Genomic DNA, 27,795 nt, shown 5'->3' on the forward strand with positions numbered 1-27,795 from the left:
AAACACAAACAATATAAATTCAAGTAAAAATTTATAAAATCTATCTATGCTTTTTTGCTATGGTGAAGATAATGTTTTTATTTTTACGTTAATAAATATATATTATGAGATTTTTAAAATTATAATTTAACAGTACGGAATACACCATTCGGTTACTCCGAAATGCAGCAAAAAAACAACAAGTCTCTTGCTAAAGTCGACTTTGATTTGTACGTAAAACAATAATACCGCTCTCTTGTTCTAACAGACTAGTTGTGACGTGTTTAATCATCTAAGAAATTGATGAAAAAATGTTACCAAAGCGGTTTTCTGACAAAAGTTGCTTGTAAACAAAAATTCAAACAAAACAAAAACTTTCACAGATTAAAAAATCAAATATATTCAAAATATACAAAATTGTGGATAATATATAATTTAAACATATACGCAAATGCTTAAAAATACATGAGCAAAATATAGTAGAAAGCATATTAAATTTTTTAAACTAGTTATTAACAAATTTATGATTATAAAAGCATAAATGTTCAACAATTTTCTACATTATTAATATTGCGTTTAGTGTGCTATTTATTTTAATTTTTTACAAATAATAAAAATTAACACAAAACTTTTTTTTCCTTTAATTTACGTGCAAGCGTAATACCATGTTCTCACTGCAGCTAAATCAATTTATGTTAACCAAGTCAAGATTAATCAAGTCAAGTAATTTCTCCAATATATTGAATATTTTTTGTTTAATAATATAGGACATTGTATAATGATATAAAATATATATTTAATATATAAAGTCATTGATATATTTTTATATATCAATTAAATATTTTATTTATAGAAAACAAAGTTTTTAAAAAATTTTTATCTCTTGTCTGTATGACTTATTGATTTTTTGTTTTGTTTATACACATTTTTTTATGTGTTAAATATGTCGCATTTCGATAGTTTCCCTTTTGGTTTAATTTCCCTTGATTTAAGAATTTTAACTTTTATTTCGATCGTTTATCGAATAAATGAGAGCATCTGAGAGAGCGTAACATCTCTGTTGAAATTTGAAAATGTTACACTGACTTCACTCGTACATTTTATTTCAAGTCAAATTTGTCTTGGTGTGTGAATCAGCTGTTTTGGTTTGTTTTATATATTTGTATTGTTTATTTGCTCGGCAGCTGTTCTATGAAAATCTGTGTAAAGAGCGTAATTTGGCACATTTTTTGTGTTACGCTCTCAGTTTGTAGTCTACTTGAGTTTTACTTAACGTGGAACAGACCTAATATTAAACAAATTGAACAGTGACACTAATATATCAGAAAGAGACTTTAGCAAGAGTATTATTTTTTACCGCACTACTCTCCGAGTGCCAAATACATCTATTATAATTTTTTAGCTTTGTGCTGCATTTTTTTAACGTCCAATAAGAATCATGCTTAATGAGCAATTTAAAAAAAATCTATCATGTATTCTTTGCTTAGTACTAAATTTGTAATATGTTCCGCACAATATGATTAGATAAATTTGATGTAAATACAATCCAATAAGAAATTAAACGAATTTCACAATTTTTGAAAATCAAAACATTTGCTGACCCTGTTTCGACAGAAATTAATTCCACAGCAGTGTTTCAGTTCCGTTCGTTTCGTGAAGAGAAAAGGAATTTTGTACTTTTGATAAAATTTGCTGCGAACGTAAAATTAATTATTTTAATAAATTTCAGTTGATTTATATTTGGAAGTATTGCAAATTGTGTGATTATGGAAGAGAAAAACGTAGACGTAGATAAAAAAGCAAAAAATTCAACTGATGACAATGCAAAAGCTGAAGAAAAACCGCCGCCGAAAGTAGAAAGCGCTGACGATACATGTGTGGTCTGCTTTAAAAACGTTGACATATATTCAATTGGAGAGTGCGATCATCCAGTTTGCTATGAGTGTTCCACACGTATGCGTGTGCTATGTCAGCAAAATGAATGTCCAATTTGTCGTCAAGTGTTATCCAAGGTAAGAACCATACACAAGGTTAACTGTAAAATGGTGAATTATGTGTCTTATCTGTAGGTCATATTTACGCATGACAAGTTGCCTTACCGTGAGTTGGAAGCTAAAAATCGTTCTGAATACTACAACAAACGTTACAAAATCGGTTTTTACGACTATAAAATACAACAATCATTCTATGAGCTGCTAGATCACTGCTGTCCTAAGTAAACGATATATATATACAATATAAAAACTATTGTTATATTTATTTTTACCATTGTCTAGATGTCAAACACCGCCTTATCGCACATTTCAGGGTCTCAAGAATCATGTACGCAAAGAGCATAACCTGCATTACTGTGATCTCTGCACAGATCATTTAAAGATATTCACATTTGAACGACGCTGTTATACACAAGCGGAACTGGGTTTACATCGTACCAAAGGTGATGCAGACAATCGTTCACATCGCGGTCATCCGCTATGTGAATACTGTAATAAACGTTATTTGGATCGCGATGAATTGTTTCGACATTTACGGCGTGAGCATTACTATTGTCATTTTTGTGAAGCCGATGGTGTTAACGAATTTTACAGGTCAGTTGGAACAATTGTATTTAATTGCAAAAATATTTATATTTTGTAATATTCTATTTTTTCTTAGGGATTACGATGCCTTAGCCGAACATTTTCGGCAAGACCATTACCTATGTGAGGAAGGTAAATGCGCCAGTGAGCAGTTTATAGCCTTTCGTACTGATATCGATTTTAAGGCACATATTGCCAAAGAGCATGGTAAATCTTTGAATAAGCAGCAAGCTAAGCAAACACGTACTTTACAGCTAGAAATAACATTGGGTCGTCGAGGACGAACCGGACAACCTGATCCAAATATTGCAAGCGTGCGTTCACGCGGGTAAATTAAAACCTTTAACATAAGAGATTTAGTTGGATTTTAAACTATGCAAATTTTAGTTATGAAGATGAAATCGATGATATGGAAGAACCTACTACTTCATACACTGCGCAACAAAATCAACGACCTATAATGATTGACGCACAAAATGAACAAGATTTTCCATCATTGGGCGGTAATGGCGCTGTATCGAATTTATCCTTAACACGTGCTCCACCACTTTCTATGCGTAATCGCAGTGCAATTGCTGGTCTGGCACGTACTAAAGAAAATTTCCCTGCTTTGTGTGGTGGGAGTGGAGGTATGTTGTTTTAATTTTTAAATTAATTTAATATTGAAATTTATATTTTGTTTTGGAACAACTGTGTAACAGGTGCCAATGGGTATGAACGTACTTCGAACCAACAGCCACCGGCTATTTCGAAAGTATTAAGAAACACTACTACCTCAAATACTGGTGCAGTACCACGTACACCGCCAGCGTCTGTAAATGTTAACAGTGGCATGGTTATACATGTTTCAAATCGTCCGGCACAAAGTGCTACGAATGGAGCAAAAAAATCGAATCAATTAGATTTCCCAGCACTGCCAAGTACAAAGAACAAAAAAGGTGCACGCGCGCTCGATGAGGATATGCTACCATCTGGTGCACAAGTACCAATGGCAAATGTTTCGGCTAAACATCGCACTTTAGTCGATGATTACGTTTCCGTTGCTCTTCCTAATTCATTTCAAAAAATACAAATGGTACAAAAAGAACAACCCGAAACAAAAACTCGTAAACAACCTGGAGATACTGCTGGTGTACCAAAATTAAAACCAGAAGATTTCCCAACATTGCTTGGTACCATTTCTAAACCACCAGTTGCAACCACTAACACTTGGACAAAAACAGTAAACGAACGTAAGCAACGCGAATTAGAAAATCGTAAATCAAAAGTAGCACCACCGCCCCTTTTGCCAAACAATAACAAAACTGTGAATAGACAAACGTCCGTTAATAACAACGTCATGCAGAATAATCAACCAAAAAAAGAGAAAGAGAAAAAACCAAAAGACAAAAAGCCGCCAACCGTTGAGGTTAACACAAAAACGAGTACAAAATCAAAAGAAAAGAACAACAACGAAATTAAAAATGTGGGTCCACATCCAAAACAAACTCCAGCCGATTTAGTTACTAAAATGAATGGCGAAAATGCCAATGGACAGTCAACACGTCCACCACCAGGTTTTGCAACACAAGGAACTTTAAATGCACCACCTGGATTTCTTTCAAATGTCACTGTGAACTCAGTGGCAAAATCACCAAATGATTTGACTTTTACCAGTTCCTTGGGCGAGAAGTACAGCATTGTTACCACGCACACCTATACACAACCAAATGGAGCAACAACGAGGAATCAGGTAAACTAACATATAAGTAAACTATTATTATTCCTACTGTTAATAATGGCTCATTCTCATCTTAGCAACTTGTGGAAAATTTCAAGGATGTGTTAAAGACAAAAGAGGCTTTAGAAGAGTTTCGTCTAGTATCGCAACTATTTCGTGAGGGCGTTTATAAGTCAGACGCTTACTATGAACATTGTCAAGCCGCTTTAAAGGATAAATTCAATCAAACTTTTCCTGAACTTTTAGCGCTTTTACCAGACATTAGCAAGCAACAGGTAAATTAATTTATCTTACTATTTTTTATCAATTTTTTTAATACCACCTTATATCTCGCTTAGGCTCTATATTTGGTTCATAGCCAACACATGAACAATATGCCAGCGCAACAACGTAAATTACTGCCTAAATTGGAAGTTTGTGCTACTTGCAAGCAAGTGTTACTGCATAGCGATGTTACTAGTCATCGGGAATATCATAATCTTAAGGAGAATTTTCCTACACTTAGCAGCAAGCCAACCAAGTCGGCTACTGCAGCGCGCAAGTAAAATCTGTTCTAAAACCGAACAGATCATTTTATTTTTCTCAAGTATCAAAGTGCACCTACAATAAACAATATCACCGATAAAGTTTAAATGTTTACATAAACAAAAAAAAAACAAAAAAGAAGTAATTAAATTAAATTATTTATATATACAATATTATATGCGAAAATCGTTATCATATTTTGTAACATGACACTTTTGTGATTTGTGACTTATGTATATAAATATGTACTTTAGTTATGTATGTAAACTACACAAATGTATATATAAAAGTATAAAAATTTATATTAAAACAAAACAAAAACAAAAAAAAACTGATCTGTAGAACATAAAAGTAAACAAATAAATTTGTTAACTGAAATGACTAATATCGTTCGTTTTTGGTTCTATTCGCAATTAAATTGGAATGGAATTAATTAACATGTAAATACGATTAAGTATATAATAAAATATGTATGTAAAAAGTATTCTAATAAAGCCGTATAAGTACGTTAACACTATGTAGATTTGATCCAGTTTAGCAATGGGCAATATAATCTCATTATCTGTAAATCGTCTGAAGCGTTAGTATCTTTAAAGCTCCATTCACTTGTGTGCTTAGGTTAGTACAAAATTGTGCTGTAAATCGCCTGGAGCGTTAGAAGCTTTAAAACGCCATTCAGTTGTGTGCTTGGATCGGCACGAAATTGTGCTCTAAATCGCCTGGAGCGTTAGAAGCTTTAAAGCGCCATTCAGTTGTCTGTTTGAAACAGCGCAAGTTGCAATTGCTGATAATATATACAACATATTGAATCGACAGACTGAAACTAACGCAAGTAAAGATTTTCCAGTTTGTGTGAAGTCGGAGAAAATATATTGCGCGAAACAATGGCTTAATTTGCCCACTTAGCTAAATCCATTAGTCAATCTGATTCATCAGAAATAAAAGTAAACAACCAAATCAACAAGAACTAATCTTAAATAGCGATACGCGGTGCTTAGAAAATTATTTTAATTATGCGCTGCAAGCAATATGTGAAGCAATACACATCAACAAGCAAAAATTAATAACACAAACAAGTTTTGCTCATCAAGAACAAAAAAAAAATAGCATCAGTAGTACCAAATATCAATTTTATTTGATAATTTAGAATTTAAGTCTGCAGATATGATTTTATATGGTTTGACCTAATGTTATGGTTTTTATATATATCTATACCCACTGTTGCTCCAGTAGCTCTTCAAGTTTACAAACTAAATAAGAGTGTAGAAAATCCTAACTTCCTTAATTCTAATTAGAAATCAAAAAATTCGAACAAGAAATCGAAAACCCCTATTCATCTAGTGTAGAAGAAATCTTATCTCTAAAGAAGTATGTATGCTTTGATCTATTAATAATAATAACACATAAACTAGATGTGGTGGTGCATGATTGGTCTCGACGAATCTAGTATCACGACGTCTTCCCCGTGCATCAAGAACTGTCCTAGCTCAATTGAGATCAGGATAAAGCCATATGCTAAACAGTTACTTGTCTTATCATGCATAAAAGCTTGAATTCTCTACTGCAGATTTATTACTTCCCATGATGTACCTCCAACATGTCCTAATGCACAAATCAATTGATCTTTAGATCCTACCCTCTCACACTTCATTTTATTAGCAATATCCTACATAAATATACATATTTACATGTAGGTATAAAGATGAAATGTATATGATTATGAAAGTATTTGTCACTGAAGGACTAGTTATGAAAGCTTTGATTTTAGAAGCATTGGATCGTTTTCCATGTATGGCATGTATCCAAAAAAATTACTTCCTCCAATGCAATGTTCGAATTCGTTCCAAGACAACGTTTCTATATCAGTCAATAAATAGTAGTGCAGAATAAATAATTTACTTCAAGGCGTTACTATAACATATTCACAAGTCTTCGGAAATATATGTACCAGCAAAGAATTAAGAGTAAAAAATAGAGAAAATATTAGTAAAAATAATAGCGTAAATTGATTAGTAACGGAAATAGAAAATCGAGACATGTTAATTTCTTTCCAATAACATGTTTCCACTGTAGTTAAAACTACTAAAGCCAATGTAATTAACATTTGGTCGTTTCCATTGGCATATGCTGATTTATGTATGTAAAATAGCTTGTTTGTTTACATTTTTGATATAAAATATATGACAAATATTTCAAATTTTGGTAATTTCTCTTGTGCGAAACTTATTTTTAAGAGTTGATTTATTTATAATGAGCTCATTTACATGAAAACTCTTTGAATTATAAATTATTTTCATTAGCGGCTTTATTATTTCCCTCAATTTATCATCAATTTACTTGAACTCTCACACGGCCTTAATGTAAATAGAAAAAATACCGAAAGATATAGGAAAGATATTAATTAATTAAATTTAATTATTAAAATAAATAAGTATATTCAATTACGTCTTCTATTTTGGAGTAAATATTACTAAAGAAAACAATAAAGTCATCACACTTAAAATAAATTATATAAACCGGAAATTCCAAATATCAACAGTTTAAACAGCTGTTCCCGATTTTAAGTAGCTTTACTTGATATCTACACTGGCTAGATTTTGATACCATCTTTATGTTCGAATGCGTATTTGTGTAATTTTCGAATTTCATCTGCAAACAAAAATTTGTTTGCATTACTGAAAAAGTGAGAATCTTTGCAAAAAACTTGCCAAACACTAGACAGTGTAGATGCATTCGTGAGTGCCATTTTGACAATATTATTATATTTATTATGACATTTTTATACATCATCAATTTAACTATACAGTTTCCTCATCCCAATTATCAACAGTTTAATCAACTGTGCAATTGATTTAATTTAAATAATCTCTTAAACCTTTTGTATGTCGTGCACAATCAGCTGTTGTAAGCTGCTTGATTTTGTGTAGTTTTACTTGGTGTCTACACTTGCTAAACGTTGATACGGTTTTAATGTTTGAATGTAAATATGTATAGTTTTTGGATTTTATCTGAAAAAAGAAAATGAATTCGTTATTTAATAAGTGCGAATGTGTGCAAAAAACTTGCCAAAATCTAGCCAATGTAAACGCATTTAAAAGTTTCATATGTGATATTTTACATTTTTATTTTTAGTAGAGAGATTTCGAAAAGTAACTGAACTACAAGAAAAATTCTTTTTAATTTATTTTAAATAATTGAATTTTTGGCTGTTTCGAATATTGTCAAATTACTATTATTTTTTTTTATACTTCGTGTATATATATATTAAATTGCATTAAGTTTATAGCACTGATGCATAGATAATATATTTAATTGTATATAACACTATGTGCAATTATTTAAATAAATATATATAATTATTAATTTTTATTATAAAATTTTGAATAAATATAAAATACAAATTACATGTAGATTTTATTCCACAATAAAATAAAATCAATTCACAATAGTGCATTTAGTTTTGACAGCAATCGAAATCATTCACATTACCTAAATAATTTACTAATTTCGAAATTAAATTCGAACGTGAAAATCTATTGTCGAATGTCTCACCCAAGCCAACATCCATACTCGAATATACGCTATTATTATTGTCGCAAAGAAAGTGCAAATTGCTAAATATTATTGTTTAAAATTTAATATTCGAAAGTTCTAAAAAATAACTAGTAATTGATATTTTATCAAAATGAGTGCAAATATGTCTGAACGTGAAAATAATTTAAAAACCAAAGATATTTGTCGTTTTTGCCTAACTCAACAAATTGAGAAACTGGAAAATATTTTCGAGCGACATAAGATTTCTTCGGCGCCGCTTACCGTTCAAGCGATGGCCTGTGCATCCATAGAAGTAAGTAAAACGTTAAGTAATAATTATTAAGGAAAAACAAAACAATAATAAAACATTTGTGAAAATAATAAATTCAAATATCAAAATATGTGCAATAATTTGTGGACATGCTAAAGATGAATTTGCTAAAATGGTTTGTGGCTAAAACGTTCCCGCCAAAAATTGTTTTGGAATGAACAAAAGTTCCTCAAATTTGACATTAAACTAAATATTTGTTGAGAATGTATAAATTTTTAATTTTTACAAAAAGAAAAACAAGACTTGCAGCTTTTTTAACAGCCGTCAATTGCTTTGTTGATTTGACGTTTTTGTTTTTGCAATTTTTAAGACTTCATATGCGGCGAAAGGCGTCCTCATCGTTTATTGACCAAATGACGTATGTCGCCATTGCGTGAACAAAGTTTTATAAATTAATTATATATTTTATACATAGTTTGAAAATAAACGCTTTTTGTTATAGTAGTTTCTTCAGGATGCATGGTAATGTGTATGTCATTTAGAAATATGGTTTCAGTAGTGAATGAATAACGCTAAAAGTTCAAAAAGTCAATATATATGGAATTGGTATTCTTGTTCTGACATCCCATATAAATGCTTTTATTCACCAAAATATTTGGACGTTGTTCTACTTCTTAATTCTGGGTATTTTCAAATTCTATGTAAGTGTCGTATGTCTTAAATATTTATTGTCTTCTAATTTTTCTAATATTATATATATATTATTGGTAACTATTCTATCTATATTCCCAGGCAAACCATTTTGAAACTGAACCCCATACACAGCAATATATAAGTGGTCCATTTTGTCAGCAGCAGTACAACGGCTTATACGTTGACTTTATTCATTAGAAGGTTCCACTACCTTCTGCAAAAAATTGTTGATCTTTTTGCTACTGTTAATTATTTCATATTCCTTGGAGGATGTTATACTGAGAGTATCTATAATCATCTCTTCAAAATTTATTATATAATTACTAACAGCATTTTGACCATTACAGGATGAAATTGTTAAATTACAATAAATTTGTACCGGCATATATTTAATTACTTACTTAGATGGCGTTAGTAATCCTTTGTCCGGGTTTTTTCTACCGTCTCTACTACTTAAGCGTCTCATACATAAAGTGCAATTGGTGTTTCCGCAACCTACTTGTTACACCCAAGGCATGGTTTATCAAGGAGCCATTGAAGTCTATTACTTAAATTTATATCAATATTGGGACTATAATCAATTGATGTTGATCAATTAATGAGATAAAGACGAAATTTGAAAGTAGATCTTCTTTTGCTACTACTTCGTGCTTCTTAAGTCCTAGAAATTAACATAGATTTATTTTAACACAAGATTTACTTCCTGTAATGGTCACTTGTATTTAGTTTTAGATGTTGTCATCATTCTCATGTATAAAAATTCGGTATGGTTCAAACTTCCTTTAGAAAAGTTTCTGTAAAATATACTTTACAATGATATAAATGTCGTAGCTTCGAATATTATTAATTCTTAAGTTTGCTCTGACAACTTCAAGCGTTCCTTGATCCCAAACATGATAATATATTATTTTGCTTTAAAATACCATTATAAAGTGTACTTTTATTCAGCTTGACCAATTTATTTGGCCCTACATAAGAGCTTATCCGGTCTTATGTGATAGGTTTTTTTTTACAAAACAATCACTCTTAAACAGTTGTTAAAGTTCGACGTTGTAGTGAGTTCCCGAGGTATTTTTGCGAAAAAATTTAATTTTTGATAGTATCTAGTTTATCACCTTTAGATTTGTGCAAGACCCTCTGTGCTTACTTTGTAATTAAGTCTCTGATTGTCCGGAATATCAATTATGTGTAACACATCCAGCATTAGTCTACGTCTTTAATTTGGCCCTTTGATGATGATATCTATTTCTTTAAAATTTCGAGTGTGTTTCATTATAGAGCAATGGGTCACTTATGCTGTCTTTTGATCATTGGCAGTTGATCTACTCTTAGTTGAAGTTTATTTGTTCTTATATCAACATATACCTGCTGGCATATGTTAGACCCATCACTTTCTCTTCCATTAAATATTGTATACGACATTTTTTATAATTTTATGTGTTAAATCAACGATCTGAGCCCATTAATAATCGGGTACATATTTTCATTATAGTTCTATTTTAAATTTGATTTTAAACTTAGTTATTCTCATTGAGTTGCCTCGTAGAGATATGGGTTTTAGGTTTACTTACAGATCACTGAAAATTAAAGAACTATGCTAGAAGATTAAATCTCCCTTTCTATCAAGCCTAACGCAGCTGTGGGGTAGAGGATACGAGTGGCTCTCATCTACTATGTTTTTGCCCAGCTCATGCACGGCAACGAATTAACACTTAAGGAACTTCCTTTCTTGAGGATCTTGACCAATTACAAGAACTGACATTATATAGCATTTTAGGATTCGCCAAAAGTTCTAGGTGGTTTTAAAACCTCACTTATATGTACGGTTTATAATGAGGATTTATAATGAGTCAATTTAAAACCTCACTTATTTTTATATGTTCGGTTCATAATGAGGTTTTATAATGAGCCAATGGATCCCTTAGGGATCGCCGGTATAACTTAACCTAACCTAGTTATGTCGAAACTACTTACTACTTACTGAATAGAAACTATTATTAATATCTATATTAAAGATGTTTTTCGAACAGTAGTGAATAGTCTATATTCAATTAAAATTATAATACAAATATATGAATAATATATATAGTTCAATAAACCTTTCTCATATCTCTGCTTTGTTACTAAGTGTTTATTCTACTTAACACCTATCGATTTTCGTTATTGTTTGCAATAAACTTGATATAATATTTTATAACAAACAAAACAAAAAAAATATATAATTAATTTGGTCACGTTTAATAGCACAGTTTTCAGAGAAAAATATAGTTCGGTGGGATTAAAGTTTATAATTTTTTTCTTTTGCAGTACTTGAGTAGAGTTTCATTTACAGATAAGATTTGATAAAAAATTTGATAAAAATTAATTGATTTGAAAAATTGTACTTTTATTTGAATTCACATTCTCATTGTTGATATTTAAATTAATGTTATGAAATATTTTTAAATACACTTTAATATGGCAATGTGTATTAGTTCTTCTTAAGTCTTGTGTTTTTTAATATTTTAAATATAATTGAGGAAGCAAATAAATTATTATTTTGCCAAAATACAAACAATTCAGTTGAAATATTCACCTTATCAAAACAATATAATATATATACTTATATATATATAAGTATATATTATATATATATATACATATATATGATTTTTTTTTTTTTATCAAATTATAATACCAAAATTTTTAATGCAAATTGAACGTTTTAGAAATGACTAAAAATTGAGAAAAATAATAATAACAATTGCATATAATATATTACTATAATAATGATTAATTAATTATAAGTGCTCTTTGTACAATTGTTACATTTCGTACAAAAATAACTTCATTTTTAAATAACAAAAAATATCTATAAATTTCATGAATTTACTTTAGATTTACATTGATAAAAAAATAAGTGCTCTTATCAATAAAATTTATATATATATATATAGTCTACTTCAGTTTTTAATCAATATTATTAGTCATATTATAGATTATTATGAATTTTGTGTTGTTGATATACTTATATAATTTGTTTTTATTTTTTGTTTTTTTTTTATCTAAACTGCTTTAATTACTAAAATTTAAGTTAAGTACTCTTTAACTATTTTTTGTCTGAAAAACGCAATATGCGCGTTAACATGGTTGTGACGCAGGGGATTTGCTTCTGTTGGTGCATTATGGGACTGTCCGGCACACACGACTCAAAGTCAACAGCCACACGCTGATTTACGAATGTCAGTAATGTTAACATGTCCAGCTTTTTACCATTCTCCTTGATTTCCTTTACCAGGGATTGCATGAACCATGAACCGTTTGTGGTATTACGCCACGAATAGAAACCTACAAATATATAATTTAATTATTATTTGCATTATTCGTAAATATATATATATATATATATGTAAGTGCAGCAGTTAGTCTTTGTTAGTTTGGAGAGTTGATTGTATTTTTAGATTAAGTTAGTTCTAGTAGTAGTTATGAGTAACTTCCACTTCATTGACACTAGATTTTACAATGAGAAATAGTAAAGCTTCTAAACTTGTTTTTTAATTTTGTGAAAATTAACAATAATTAATAGCTAAAAATATACTTTGTTGGAATTAAAAATTTTATGACTCAATGATATGGAAATTCCATATTGAGAACAATAAATTCACTAGCAATAAACTGTTAACTATGCAATGTATAATCAATAATTTTACGAATCAAAACTATTACATTTTAAACATAATTTTTCTCAATATTTTTATATATAACATTATATTATAGTATAAAACATAAATAGAATAGACCCGATTAAAAAATACATAAGGGACAGAGCCCTGAAGTTATATGCGAAAATTGACAGGCTATCCTACTTACCACTATCTAATCTTAGAGTAATCACTCTCCGCATGGGGAGGTACGCAGATCTTATATCAATCACTGAATAATCATGAAGCTTATAGGCAATACATAAATTAGTCAATGAGATGGGTGGACCCTGTAGTACCCCCAGCTATCAAAAAGTAAAAGTATATTATAATATATTATAATATATAACATTATATTATAATATATTATAATATATAACATTATATTATAATATATTATAATATATAACATTATATTATAATATATTATAATATATAACATTATATTATAATATATTATAATATATAACATTATATTATAATATATTATAATATATAACATTATATTATAATATATAACATTATATTATAATATAAATAACTTGATTCCATTTATCTTTCTAACTTCTCGTACAATTTTATAGAACATTTTCCCCAATATATCTATACATTAATTTCTATTGATAGTTACTTAGTTTTACTGGCGACAGAACTCTCTCTCACTTCTAATTCAAAAGAGGTTCTTATTTTTCATTTCATTTAAAATATATTTTATTCTAAGAATTAAAAGATCTGCAATTTCTTTTCTTTTATTAAATAAAAACTCTGTACTAGCTAATTAAAAAAATTGAGCCCAATAATAAGGGCCTTAATCAACTTAAGATCCATCAAAAATAAGTGGTTAGTTGATATTAGTGGCGGTAGATCTTCCTCAACTATTGTAATTGTTGTTATAGTCTGCAAGAATCTGCTTGTGTTGACAAAATATTGTTCTAAAATCATGATCCGTGTGTAATAGTACTACGAAATACACCGTCTCAATTTTTGTTGTAGTCCGTAAAGATCTATTAAGCAGATAACTTGAAAGAAATTACAAGAATGTATGTGTATATAGGTTAGGATGTGGATCGGTGATGACAATGTGAGAAGGAAAGCGATTGTTTAGGATGGGTTGGGGTTTGATGAGATTTAAATTGAAGTCAAACAGAATTAATGTGGAGAAACCTAGCCACTTTAATTTGGCTAGTCCAAAGTAGTATCTGATTTCAGATTTCATTAAGCTGTGACCTCAAAGCACTATTTCAAAAAAATATTTAATGAAATTCTTGCTCTGTCTATGTTTTAGGAATATAGTTATAGGCATTATTTTAAATTCACAAAATGCCTATTACAAAAAAAAAATGTGCATAGAGGTTTTATTCTATCTAGTATCGCTTGAGATCAATAAGTCTTATATATGGAGGTTCACAGCTAGCGAGATTAAACTAACCTAACTTATACACAAATAAGCATTTAATTTTTTAGCTTGAAAATGTTTTTGCAGTGCGCGTTTTACAGAAATGTTTTTCCTATTATTTTAAATAATTAGTGCAGTTAACTAGCACTTACTTATTTTAATAATTATGTACACTTGATGTACTGTACTTTTACGCTTTTTTAAAGAATATTAAAGAAACATATCATTTACCTGGTATGGTTGAGAAGGCAAATAGATAATCGGCATGTAGAGGAATTTTATAGTCCATTCCACCTGATGCACTATCTGTTTCAGTCTTGCGAAGCATAACACCAGCATCCAAACGATCACCTTGGCAAGCTTGTATTAAAAATATCTTTGGTTTACCAGCCAAAGTAGCACAATTCTGTGCGGTAAAGTAATGGGAAATAGAGTCTAATTTGTACTGTGCGTCCTTAGCATAGATATAGCCCATCTCACCGTGTGACATGATAGCAATCAGTATACAATCATTATCTGTATGATCCATTGAGGCAGCTAGTATAAGATAAATTAGAAATATTACATATACGTATGTATATAGAGTAAAACGTCGTTTTAAATGATAAGTCAAAGAAAATGTACCTTTATCAATGTAGTGGAATATATTATTAAGTTTGCAGTCCTTATAAACTAATACATCAAAATCCAAATATTCCAAAGCTTCACGCAAATTGTCGCAATCCACATTTGTGCCAGCACGAGATTTCAGATTTGGTATGTCGAAATGTTCATGATTGAAAATGAGAGCCTGACCGCGGTTCCTATGATTCATATTGTACTCCACCGCATAACGTTCCGTCGGCATAAAAGCAGTAAATCCATAATGTTTTGTTGCTTTAGCATTTCTGAAGAATAACGTGCACCAAAAAAAAAAAAACAAAAAATTAACATTATTTTTTACAATAAAAAAAAAGCTAAAATAAATAAAATGAATAATAAAAGAAAAATAAATAAAGAAAGTTTTTGCTGTGTAAAAAGAAGTACACAAAACAAAAAACTCTGGAATTGCGTACTAAGAAACTATAATGAATTTGCTTCATTTTTGATAAGAAGAGAAAGAAGTGAAGAAAAGAACATGAAAAACGTATATTAACTAAAATAATTTCTGCAGAACCATTCCCTAATGTTGCCTTTAAGTAAATCAATACGAGGGTAGTGCCTAAAGTTTTGCATGTTGAGATAAAATTAAAAATTTTAAATTATAATTTTAAAATGCACTTAAAAATGCTAACAATCAATTGAATTAAAATATTATATAAATTATTAAAATATTAATAAGCGATTAAAAAATATATTTATAATCATTATATGATTTTTAATGAAAAAATTAAAATAATTTTATACAAAAATTTGATTAAATTATATTGAGGTTGGAATAAAGTCTAAATTGATGCAAAAGTTTGTATATTTTGATAAATCTAAGTTTTAAAAAAAAAAACTCTATTAGCGTAATATTAAAATTCAAAATTAATTGCAATATATTTTAATTAGCGATCCAACAGTGAAAGTATTTTCATAAAAAGTTCTAAATTATATATCACAGAGAATTTTGAAGCTCTAATAAAGTACTTAGCATAAAATTTAAAAATTTATATACTTTGTATGCAATGATGAGTCAGTGGTTCCGCTCTGTCTCGGGATTTCCCGATTAACGCTAACGTTGCCAATAATCTAGTTCTGAATACCCTGTCTAATGAAATTTAAATGATATATCCTAAAGTTTTTGATGCATTTCAATTAAAATCTGTTTTAATTTTTGTCACAAACAGTTGTTGGAATAGGACCGACACAAAATTTGAAGAAGAAGTTTTAATCACAATCAATTTTTGCCGCATTGTAAAAAGTTAGTGGAATTGATGGGCCAATATATTCGAAAACTATTTTTAATCCATAACAATCAATTTTTGCCACATTGAAATAAAGTTAGTGGAATATATTTTCAATATATATTCCAATATATTCGAAAACTATTTTTAATCCATAACAATCAATTTATGCCATAATTAATAAAACTTATTGGAAGAGGATTGGCAAGAAATTTGAAAAGTATTTTGAATTTTTAATCGATAACAATCAGTTTTTTCCGCAATAAATAAGAATTATTGGAATTTTAATTGATAACAATCATGAGACCGTGCAGAATGAGACCGTGCAGAAATTAGTAAAATATTTTTAAACAAATTTATTTATTTATAACAAATAAAAATAAAATATGCAAAAATATTATTTATAAGAACGAAGCTATAATTCTTCTTCATATTATTGTTGTAACCATTGAAGATCTACTGATGTAGTGGCTGGCTATTGGGAATGTTGAATTTGATTGTCGACTAGTAACTGCGGGAAATGTAGAACCGGTCGTCATTAAAACCAAGCTATAATTCTTAATATGTTTTACTGGCAAACATATATCTATAACGAAATAGAGGCAGGTTCTCATAGAAATTCACACTGGACTTTTGTGCCAAAGAAGAAAAATAAAGTAATTAAACTAAATTAAAGGTCATTAAAATCAAAAATAGAAAATCGAAAATAAATATAGTATTGCTTAAAGTTATAATTGTTAATATTTTAAGATATAATTCTTAATATCATTTATTGGTACGCATTATCAGTATATTTATAACGATATGAAGGCAGATCCTCATAAAGGTTCACCTTAGACTTTTGTGTCAAAGAATTAAAGTAATTAAAATCAAAAATAGAAAAAAATAAATAAAAATAAAATATATAAAAAATAATAAAATAAAATAAATAAATAAAATAAAATAAAGTAAATGAATAAAAATAAAATAAAAGAAATACATAAAAATAAAATAAATAAATAAATAAAAATAAATTAAATAAATAAAAATAAAAAAAATAAATTAAATAAATAAAAATGAATTAAATAAATAAAAATAAATTAAATAAATAAAAATAAATTAAATAAATAAAATTAAAATAAATATAAAAATAAAATAAAAGAAATACATAAAAATAAAATAAATATAAAAATAAAATAAAAGAAATACATAAAAATAAAATAAAAGAAATACATAAAAATAAAATAAATAAATAAAAATAAAATTAAAAAAACATTTGATGATCGACAGAACATCTGATGTCCAAAACTTTAGAAAAAGGACAAATATATAAAAAAAAGAAGAAATACGTCATATGTTCACAATATGGTTGTGATACCCACTCCACAAACAAATTTCATGGTCAATATTTTTGGCCACTTGTTTTTCGCGTTTGGTTCTTTCTATACTCTACTAGTTGTTTCAAATACCAATTCGTAACAAATAGTTTTCAAAACAAACGAGTATTCATTTTTGAAAAGAAAACAAAAAATTTATCAATAAGAAATAATTAATTCAAAACAGGTAAAAAAAATTATTTACTAAAAAATAATTAATCAAAAAAAAAAAATTAAATAAATAATGGATGAATAATAATTATAAAAATAAACTATTAATTTTTTAAATAGCTTCATTATTACTAACAACAATTATTAAACACAAAAATAGCAAAATAAACCACAAACAATTAAGCAACTGGTTTCTAAAATATTTCCTAAATTAAAATATAATTAATATAATTCATAGTTTAAATATATAAACACATGTTAACAATAAAAGAAATTTATTATAAAAAAAAACAACAACAACGAAGACGACTTTAAGCCTTCAAACTAATAATCAAGGATTTTTTGTTCTGTTCCTTCTTTTTTCGAATATAAACACAACACAGTACATAGCACAACCACACAGTAACTTACCCTTTATTGTTGTTGCTACCACTAACATTGCCTTTACCTGTTCCCTCGGTGCCTCTTGCATCTATGCTATCGCCACCGTTTGCATTTTGCGTTATGCATGTTCTTGAGATGCATTCGTCTGTCATGATTTTTTATTTGCTCTTTCAATTTTATATTTCAATCGAAATGTTTGTATGCGTACCAGACACGCCGGAATAGTTTTTTTTTTGGTGTTGCAGCAGCAGAAGTAGTAGTAGTAGTAGTTGTTGTTGTTGTTGTTGTTGTTGTATGTCCTTACTTAATAAATACAAATTACTAAACACTTGTTTTCACCAAATTAAGCACATTTCTTTCTGCAGCACAAAATATATATGCATATATACGTATCTATATATAAGAATTATTATATTTTCCTACTTTTTTCACTTTTTGTTATTTTTATTTATTTATAAATCACCAATAATGTGATTGCCTCGTATTAATGATAACAACAACAATCATTGACGAAAATGGTCAAAACCCGATTTTTTTTTTTAGTTTGCTGTTATTTAAAATTAATTCAATTTTTCTTTTATTTTGTTTGTTTCTTTTTTCTCAAATACGATAAACACAAACAACAAAATATAAAACAATAGAAGCACTTAAAATTCTAAATCTTCCTTTGCCTGTTCTCACGCTCAACCACAACCAATCGCCTCCATTTACAATTCACAACTGAACTTATTTGTTGTTTTTACGCAAATGCAAAAATTCTACATTCACAATAGATAAGATAGCGCCAAAAGCAATTCAATGGAAAACAAAAACAAATCCATATGTATTGTATGATTTAGTTCGAAACCATTTGGTGCGATGAAATTTAGTACTAATATTATTGTTAATGTGGTTTATGTCCAGGAGAAGCAATTAGTTTTATCTTGCAATAGCGCAATAAATATATTTTTATTTATCACTTGATAAATAAGCTCTTATTACATCTATTGTTGCAATGGAAAATTCAAGTACTATTAATAAAATATTTGAATATCAATTATTGTTTCAAAATAAATTTCATAGTAATTTTTTTATTGTTTCTTCGAATTGAAATTCAAATACTTAAGTAACGACTTGTATATTTTCACACGTATTTTAAGCTTTAAGTTCAATACCTTTATCAAAAAAAAAAAAATAACTGAGCACATGAGATGTTGGAAACAGTACACTATTTTAATAGGTCTGTTTCACGAGCTACTCATAGTAACACATGAGTAAAACAGAAGTAAAATTTACACAAAAATACATGAAAATTTACTGATGGAACGCGCTTGTGTATACACAGTGTTTACTCAAAGTTACTATGAGTAGCTCGTGGAACAGACCTAATATTTCCAAGATGACGCTTTTACTTTTAGTGTATTGTTTGTGTTTGTGCTCATAAACACAAACACTAAAAATTTTTTCGAACATGATTAGTACTGTACACTACGATACTGTAATGTTTATTTAAATTCACTGGTGAGGACAGTCTTATGGTGACAACTAAAATGTACAATTGTTTCAGATCTCAATGATATATACCTCCAGCTCAAACAGTACTCGGATTTTGTAAATAAAACACACAAATTTAAATTTTATTCCAAATTTATTTTATCTCCTTCAAAATATGCTCCTTCTGCCAACGCTTAACCCAATCTTCCATATACTTTTCGTAGGCCCATGCAAGTATAGCTTTTAGTTCCTTCAGCGAATTCTCTTTTACCGATTCAATCGACTCAAAACGTTTACCACGAAGGGCCAATTTGAGTTTTGGGAACAGGAAAAAGTCGCACGGATCCAGATCTGGCGAATATGGTGCCTGAGCAATGACAGTGGTGCCGTGTGTGGTCAAAAAATCGCGTACAACAAGAATTTTCTATAGTAAAAATCGCTAAATGCACTTGAGGTAGTCTCACATTAACTGCGGCTGTAAACAAACTAATTGACAGATGGCGCTCAAATTTGTACCATATGTCAAGAAAGGGTGTACCACATAACAAAAAAAAATTTTTGAAAAATGTCTATTACTTAAAGAGTAGTTAACAAACAACAAAATCCGATACTTTTTGAGCAGAAGGTAGTTCATTTTATTAAGAAAATACAGACTTTGCCTGGTACACAAATAGCTCCAAAATTGAACGGGTTCGAGTTAGAGAATCTACAACCCCAACAATCGAATATCCCTCAGTAAGGAACAATAGTTTTAGTATTGCAAACTAAAGTCTACGTCATAAATGTCTGTAGGAAACTTAGGAAGTGTCCGAGTTAGGTTAAGTTGATGCTAAACCAAATGGGAGATTTTTTAGGATTTTTTGCACTGCACACATTTAGCTATTTACCAACACGTATCGACACATCACTACATTATCGGCACAACTTTAAATTTCCCTAATTTAGAACGCAACTTAGCCTAACTCGCACACGTCCTTAATACACAAATGATAAACCTTATATTAGATAATCTAGAAACCATTAAATCTTCAGAATCGAACTCAACAAAATGTTCACTAGTTTGGGAAACAGTCAATGTCTTATAAAACTTTGTTACTAAGAATCAATAAGTGGATTTTTACACTGGATACCTGTGCAAAGTGATTTTGATTACTATTAAGTGGCAGACAAACAGTAAAGCTATCTCAAAGCAACTATATGAGTCAGAGCCAATTTTAAGTATTATATCAAAATTAGTTTAAAAGCCTAGATAAACTGGATTATACTAGTAAAGCAGATGCTTTGGTCTACCAAAGCAGGATTGTTAAGTTGATGCTAAACCAAATGGGAGATTTTTTAGGATTTTTTGCACTGCACACATTTAGCTATTTACCAACACGTATCGACACATCACTACATTATCGGCACAACTTTAAATTTCCCTAATTTAGAACGCAACTTAGCCTAACTCGCACACGTCCTTAATACACAAATGATAAACCTTATATTAGATAATCTAGAAACCATTAAATCTTCAGAATCGAACTCAACAAAATGTTCACTAGTTTGGGAAACAGTCAATGTCTTATAAAACTTTGTTACTAAGAATCAATAAGTGGATTTTTACACTGGATACCTGTGCAAAGTGATTTTGATTACTATTAAGTGGCAGACAAACAGTAAAGCTATCTCAAAGCAACTATATGAGTCAGAGCCAATTTTAAGTATTATATCAAAATTAGTTTAAAAGCCTAGATAAACTGGATTATACTAGTAAAGCAGATGCTTTGGTCTACCAAAGCAGGATTGTACTGCATCTTCAAAAAATATGAAAGTAAAAAACAAAAGTAGATCACATCGGATTTAAAATAATGACTGGGATAATAACTGGATAATATCTTTTAAAGAAGCATAAAGTGCGATTAAAAGTTTCAGTACCAGGTGCACACAGAAACATCTCTACATATTCTTAGATATGTAGAGTGCTCACATAACATCAGTGAAATTCAATATATAAATATAGACTAACTGCCATCTACATAGATAAAGTATCCTTTTCCACATCACAGTTGCACTGCAGCAAAGTTCTCAAAGATTCCCGCCTAGTATCTTTCGGATAAAACGGCACACTTTATGTGCACCAAACTTGCCCTAACTCAATTGAGATCAGTATATAGTCTTGTGCTAAACAGTTGATATCACAACACATATTTTTTCATGTCCCAATAGATCATTGGACCAGTCTCATTGTAATGTCTTTATTTTTCCGCCTTGACTCTGATTAATATTTAAAATGTCAACAAATTATTGCGAGTATAAAAGAAAGTAAAATTCAATTCAACATTTGTGTGTCTGTGTGTGTGTGTGTCTATAGACTAAAATTGCTTTGATTCATAAAGTGCGGTAAATGGAGTACCAAAAAAGGTTAAAAGGCGCTAATATATTCACATAATAAACAAACAATAAAAGTAATATATAAAATAAATTATAGAAACTATAATAGCAGTGTTAAATCATAGTTGGTTATTGCTACGACTGCAAGAACACTTTTTTAACAGAAGCGCATAAAAGTATACTATAATTATTTTATTTAATGTCTTGTAAAATTTTTTATTTAAAATTCAAGTTTAAAAAAAAAGATATTTTCTTTCTCTGTAACTACAGTCAATTCGAAGTTTTGTAAAGTAAAGATTCGTCTTATAGAGATTTCTAGTTAGAGAATTATTTTATTTTATTTATTTTATTTTTTATTTATTTTTTTAATTTTTTATTTATTTTTTAAAATTTTTTTTTTTATTTTTTTTTTTATTTTTTTTATTTTTATTTTCTTTAATTTTTTTTATTTTTATTTTATTTATTTTTTTTTATTTTTATTTTCTTTGATTTTCTTTAATTTTTTTAATTTTTTTTATTTATTTTGTTTAATTTTTTTTATTTTTATTTTATTTATTTTTTTTATTTTTATTTTATTTTTTTTTTTTATTTTTATTTATTTTTTTTTATTTTTAAGAGAAACTAGAATTACATTTTAAGATATTTATTTATTTGAAATCAAATACAGCACAGAAGTTGTAGAGAAGTTCTGAACATTCAGAAATTAGGGTTTAAGATTTTTATTTTTTTTTCTTATTTTCAGTAAAAAAACATTCCAATTTATTCCAACCCTTATAGTGATCATCACATGTAGTATCATTCGTTTGCAAATTAAAATTCGGAATTTCGAATGAGCCCTCTACTTCATTCTTGGAAGGCTAATGAACAATTTTATCCACCAAACCGTAATCATTACTTTCCGTTTCGCTTAGAATCTAATCCATTAATTCAGATCTATAATGATCAAAAATATCGTCATCTGTAGAAAAGCTTGCTATACAAATTTCATTGCCAAGCTGAATTTATTCGTTAAGAGTAGAATTGGAAATAATATTATTTACTTTACTTGTACTTTACTTTTACATCAATTCACGGTCTTCATCAGTGTTATTCAGGAACTCTGATCAAGCGGTTGCAATTAAGAGGCCATATACGGCGGATAAAATGCCAATTCTTTGACATGCGGTGACTGGCTTTGCACAAAGAAGCAACATATAAAAGAAAAAATTAAACATTTGATTTGGAAAAAGTGACTTCCCCTAACACTAAAATGGATTCAGACTTAAAACCAAAATTCCACTTATAGAATGCACATTCCCGAACTCCTATTGGCACGTGACAATATTTTTATTCGTGTTATAGAGAACTCCTATTGGCACGTGACAATATTTTTATTCGAGTTATAGAGAAATTCGTGTTATAGAAGTTCGAGTTATGAAAGTTTGACTGTATTTGCTTAAGTGCAGCGTTGTTGTTCTTGTGTTGCGTGTTTCCTTGGAATGGGCATTAGAGCTAACAAAAGAAAGATTTCATTAATTTCTCCAGAAACTACAAACTTCGCCTAAAAAGCTATGCCGAATACTAACAATAATTCAGCATTACAAGATGTTTTCTCTTGGACCGTTTTTGACGAGCGGTTGGCAAGTATGCTGAATAACAAACTTGAAAACGTTGCTAAGAAAGATGATCTGTGATTATTGAAAGAACAAATCAACTCATTAAGGCAAGAAAAATACTTCACTCAAAGAAGAATTACGCAGGTTAAAAACACAGGTTGACCATATCGACAAAGACAGTAGACGTGCGAATATTGTTGTGAAAGACTTATCGTGTGACACAGTAATGTCTGCTGAGAACTAAATCCACAAACTGTGCAGTTATGTGCTGAAAGCAAATGTATCTGTGTGTACTGTAAAGAAATAACCTGGTAATGGCGTTTTCATTGCAATACTCAGGTCGAAATCTTACTCTAGACTGATTTTATCCTCTGTGACGAAATTAAAAGGCAGAAGTGTTTACATTAATATAGATCTCACAGTGAATGACAAATCTTTTATTTGGCGAGAAAATAAAATAATTGCTGCTGATGGATGTTAACCAAGCAAGAAATACCCTGGACTATCCTGATGGAAATGTTAGATAGATACATAAGCTTCTATCTATCATACTCCGATCACATGCCGCTGGTTATTGAATTTCATTTCCCATCAAGTGTGGAAGTAATTCCGAATAACATACAAGTTCCGAAAAAAATGCGTTGGAAAGAAGCTTGTGCAAGTAGATACAGTGGGTAGTGGGGTAACCAGACCTTAAATAAGCGTTTTGAACCCCAAAAAGAATGGTTTGACAACAAGTGTCATGACTTAGGAAAAATATGTTTTATTTCCTTAATCGAAAATACAATCTAGAAACTCATCCTACCTTTTTACTTTTCACTCAGATCTCCATATGCAAACCTTTGCCGTAATAAAAACTTCGATGGCAATAAAAAAATATGGAAACATTAAATACTATTAAGTATACTGTTTCTCAAAAAAACAGTATACTCAAAGTATCTACTTCTCTACAATGTGTAGACTTTCGTATTCACTATGAATCCCTACTTACTTACAGTTTCGACCTTCCAGCTACCTCATAGCGTCTTCCGCCTTTAGTCAATTCTTTCTTTGAATCGCTTTAGAACTTCGGGAACTCCAGCTTGTGCTTTCAATCAGCAATTCTAATAAAGCACCAGGTAACGACCGCATTCCTTATGAATTCTACAAAAATGCTTCTCCTGGTTTCCTGGTTACTTACGCTATATAATTTTATATTTCTTCACGGAGTCGTACGATCTTCGTTTTCAAAATCGATAATTCAACTAAAGATTAAAAAAATTACAAAATGTCGTGGACTATCATTGCTTGATTCTATCTATATCAATAATATCTTAAATGAATACCAAGCCGGATTTCGCAGTTCCTACTCAACTGTTGATAACATTTTCAATCTGACTTCTACAATACACTTAAATTTAAGTAGTAATAAGAAAACATACATTTTTTGTTGATTTCTGACGTGCATTTGGCACTATTCCTAGGAATGCCTTATTTTTCAAATAAACTACTTTAGGTTTGTCTCACAAGTTTTTGACCACACTAATGGAATTATACTTGTACTCGAGCAGTCGCGTAACGGACGTTAATCTTATGTCTTCTTCGTTTAGAGTCACTTTCCCTATACTTAAATGATCTACATGACTTTTTAAGGGGTGGAGTACCTATCAACTCAACTCATATAAAAGTGTTTTTGTGTGCTGATGATGTGGTTCTACTTATGGACTCACCTGATGTATTGCAAATTATGATATATTATCTGCTTAGGTATTGTTCACAATGGAGTCTTATCGCAAATCTAGATAAATCTAAGATTATGTTGTTCAGAAAAGGTCCTAGAGTAAGTAATTCCTTGTCGTGGTAGTTCGGGAAGAGTCAGGTAGAAATTAACAATGAATATAAATATTTCGGGATGTTAATTACGTATAACCTCTCTTACAATAAACATTTGATCAATAAATTTTCAATAGGTAAAAATGCAATTAATTCTATGTGGGCAAAGTAGTTGTCAAATCCTAAAATAACTTTCAGAAATCAATTAAAAATCTTTTACACGGCAGCGCGTTTAATTATACTTTACGGTACCTCAGTTTAGAGTTATAAATACTATGATCAAGTGAGAAAACTCTTTAGATTTTTTATAAAAAAGATTCTAATTCTACCCACTAACACTCCAAACTATAAGGTCCGCTTAGAAATGGGTTTATCAACGCAGTTTTATGACAGTGCAAACACATTGCGCCTAGGTAAGAAAAATTCTTAATCTCCCCACCATAAGGCTTTCTTGAATACTATCTGAACTTACAACTGACTAAGCTATATATTGGGCCAAAGATGGGGAAAATATCTGTTTAGAACTGAGTCTTTCATGACATGTTTCCACAACAACAATATGATATTATGTATAGTTTTTATTACGAAAACACGGTAGAGAATTTAATATATCTGAACGTGACTGTTCTTTGTGTAATCGTCATGAAATAGAAAATATATGTCATATTCTTGGTGTTTGTCCGATTTTCAAAGAACATAGACGTCTGTTTTTTGATAAAGTACTTTTGTTCGAAGAAGATGGTAAAGTCTTATTAAATGGTAACAATACTTATAATCTGTATAATTTTATGAAAATGGTTTTAAGTTACAGAAGATTAATTATTGAGTAATTTATCTGAATAATAGTGTTAATAATATGCACATCCGTTTGTATGCCAATCTGACACACAACCAATATGTTATTGTCAATATAGATGTTAAGTGAAGTTCTATAATTTTTGTAATTGCTGTACGAATTTTTTTAATCAATAATAAATAATAAAAATAATAAAAACTCAATGTTAAGTCAACGTCTTTCTGTTTAAATTGAAGATAACATTGATAGGTTTCATTTCCAATAAAAGGACTTTACTCTTTGCAGTTTCCAGAATAGAACCTACGTTTTCCAAGAATAAGTTTGATATTCGTTTACTTAATAATACCGAACCCCAGCTGTTGATTTAAGGCAGGTTTAACGAGCATCTTTTTTGACCTTGCAGATATTCAGACCTTGTAAGATCGGTCAGTCCTTCTAATATAAGCAAATTAATTTTATTTCAATAAAACAGTAATCGAGGCACAATAGATCTCTAGGTCGCAGTGTAAATTCAATAAATTTAATATAATTTTTTATACCAAATAGCAAAATGTAAATTTAATTTGGTCACGTTTAATAGCACAGTTTTCAGAGAAAAATATAGTTCGGTGGGATTAAAGTTTATAATTTTTTTCCTTTTGCAGTACTTGAGTAGAGTTTCATTTACAGATAAGATTTGATAAAAATTAATTGATTAATTGAAAAATTGTACTTTTATTTGAATTCATATTCTCATTGTTGATATTTAAATTAATGTTATGAAATATTTTTAAATACACTTTAATATAACAATGTGTTAAATATAATTGAGGAAGCAAATAAATTATTATTTTGCCAAAATACAAACAATTCAGTTGAAATATTCACCTTATTAAAAAAAAAACAAATATATATATATATACTTATATATAATTTTTTTTTTTTATCAAATTATAATACCAAAATTTTAAATGCAAATTGAACGTTTTAGAAATTACTAAAAATTGAGAAAAAAATAATAATAACAATTGCATATAATATATTTGATGAGATGGGATGGGATTTAATATAGTCTTTAATGAAAACACATTAATTTGTTTATATTATATGAAAACTTTATTTTATTTATTTACTCATTTACTTTTATATTATTATCATCTTTGCCAGATCACGTTCTACAATAGACTGTTCTTTGAAACTTATTCTAAATCTAACAATAGTTTTGTTATTTATTTTTAAATAATATAATTATCTTAATTTAATAATATTCTCTTAATTCTAATTGGTTATTCTTATATCCTTTATATATATATTATAGATTATTATAGGTTAACTATTTTTTGTCTGAAAAACGCAATATGCGCGTTAACATGGTTGTGACGCAGGGCATTTGCTTCTGTTGGTGCATTATGGGACTGTCCGGCACACACGACTCAAAGTCAACAGCCACACGCCGATTTACGAATGTCAGTAATGTTAGCATATCCAGGTTTTTACCATTCTCCTTGATTTCCTTTACCAGGGATTGTATGAACCATGAACCGTTTGTGGCATTGCGCCACGCATAGAAACCTACAAATATATAATTTAATTATTATTTGCATTATTTGTA

General features: G+C 29.1%; 3 protein-coding genes across 4 annotated transcripts in view; 2 read left to right on the forward strand and 1 right to left on the reverse strand.

Moving 5' to 3' along the window:
* Positions 1–1,511: 1,511 nt before the first annotated feature.
* LOC119679039 (E3 ubiquitin-protein ligase ZNF598) lies at positions 1,512–4,934 on the forward strand. Of its 2 annotated transcripts, XM_038091185.1 has the most exons (9): positions 1,512–1,652; positions 1,709–1,991; positions 2,049–2,194; positions 2,256–2,567; positions 2,635–2,886; positions 2,946–3,187; positions 3,260–4,290; positions 4,356–4,553; positions 4,617–4,934. In XM_038091185.1, the coding sequence occupies exons 2-9, from the start codon at positions 1,746–1,748 to the stop codon at positions 4,821–4,823; spliced, it is 2,634 nt and encodes an 877-aa protein (XP_037947113.1). In that variant the 5' UTR covers positions 1,512–1,652; positions 1,709–1,745; the 3' UTR covers positions 4,824–4,934. The 2 variants fall into 2 exon arrangements, with proteins under 2 accessions (XP_037947113.1, XP_037947111.1); XM_038091183.1 differs by having other exon boundaries at positions 1,512–1,991.
* A 3,344-nt stretch (positions 4,935–8,278) lies between these two features.
* Positions 8,279–27,795, forward strand: part of LOC119673824 (zinc finger protein 236-like) — a gene marked incomplete at its 3' end in the record, with an annotated part of 42,406 nt that continues 22,889 nt past the window's right edge. Inside the window, 1 exon segment of the mRNA XM_038084894.1 lies at positions 8,279–8,650. Coding sequence (XP_037940822.1) covers positions 8,489–8,650 — 162 coding nt within the window.
* LOC119673825 (caspase-like) overlaps positions 12,326–27,795 on the reverse strand; it is a gene marked incomplete in the record, with an annotated part of 19,035 nt that continues 3,565 nt past the window's right edge. The window contains 3 exon segments of the mRNA XM_038084895.1: positions 12,326–12,628; positions 14,609–14,914; positions 15,002–15,238. Coding sequence (XP_037940823.1) covers positions 12,390–12,628; positions 14,609–14,914; positions 15,002–15,238 — 782 coding nt within the window.

The sequence above is a fragment of the Teleopsis dalmanni genome, chromosome 2 (assembly GCF_002237135.1).
Source record: "Teleopsis dalmanni isolate 2A chromosome 2, ASM223713v2, whole genome shotgun sequence".
In the NCBI taxonomy this organism is placed as follows: Eukaryota; Metazoa; Arthropoda; class Insecta; order Diptera; family Diopsidae; genus Teleopsis; species Teleopsis dalmanni.

What these genes read in the sequence shown, in the direction of transcription:
- LOC119679039 (XM_038091183.1), top strand. Translation starts at nt 1,746, where the DNA reads ATGGAAGAGAAAAACGTAGACGTAGATAAAAAAGCAAAAAATTCAACT. An exon ending in CTAGATCACTGCTGTCCTAA is followed by an intron (nt 2,195 to 2,255) that starts GTAAACGATATA and finishes ACCATTGTCTAG; the next exon opens with ATGTCAAACACCGCCTTATC. An exon ending in GAGCAACAACGAGGAATCAG is followed by an intron (nt 4,291 to 4,355) that starts GTAAACTAACAT and finishes TTCTCATCTTAG; the next exon opens with CAACTTGTGGAAAATTTCAA.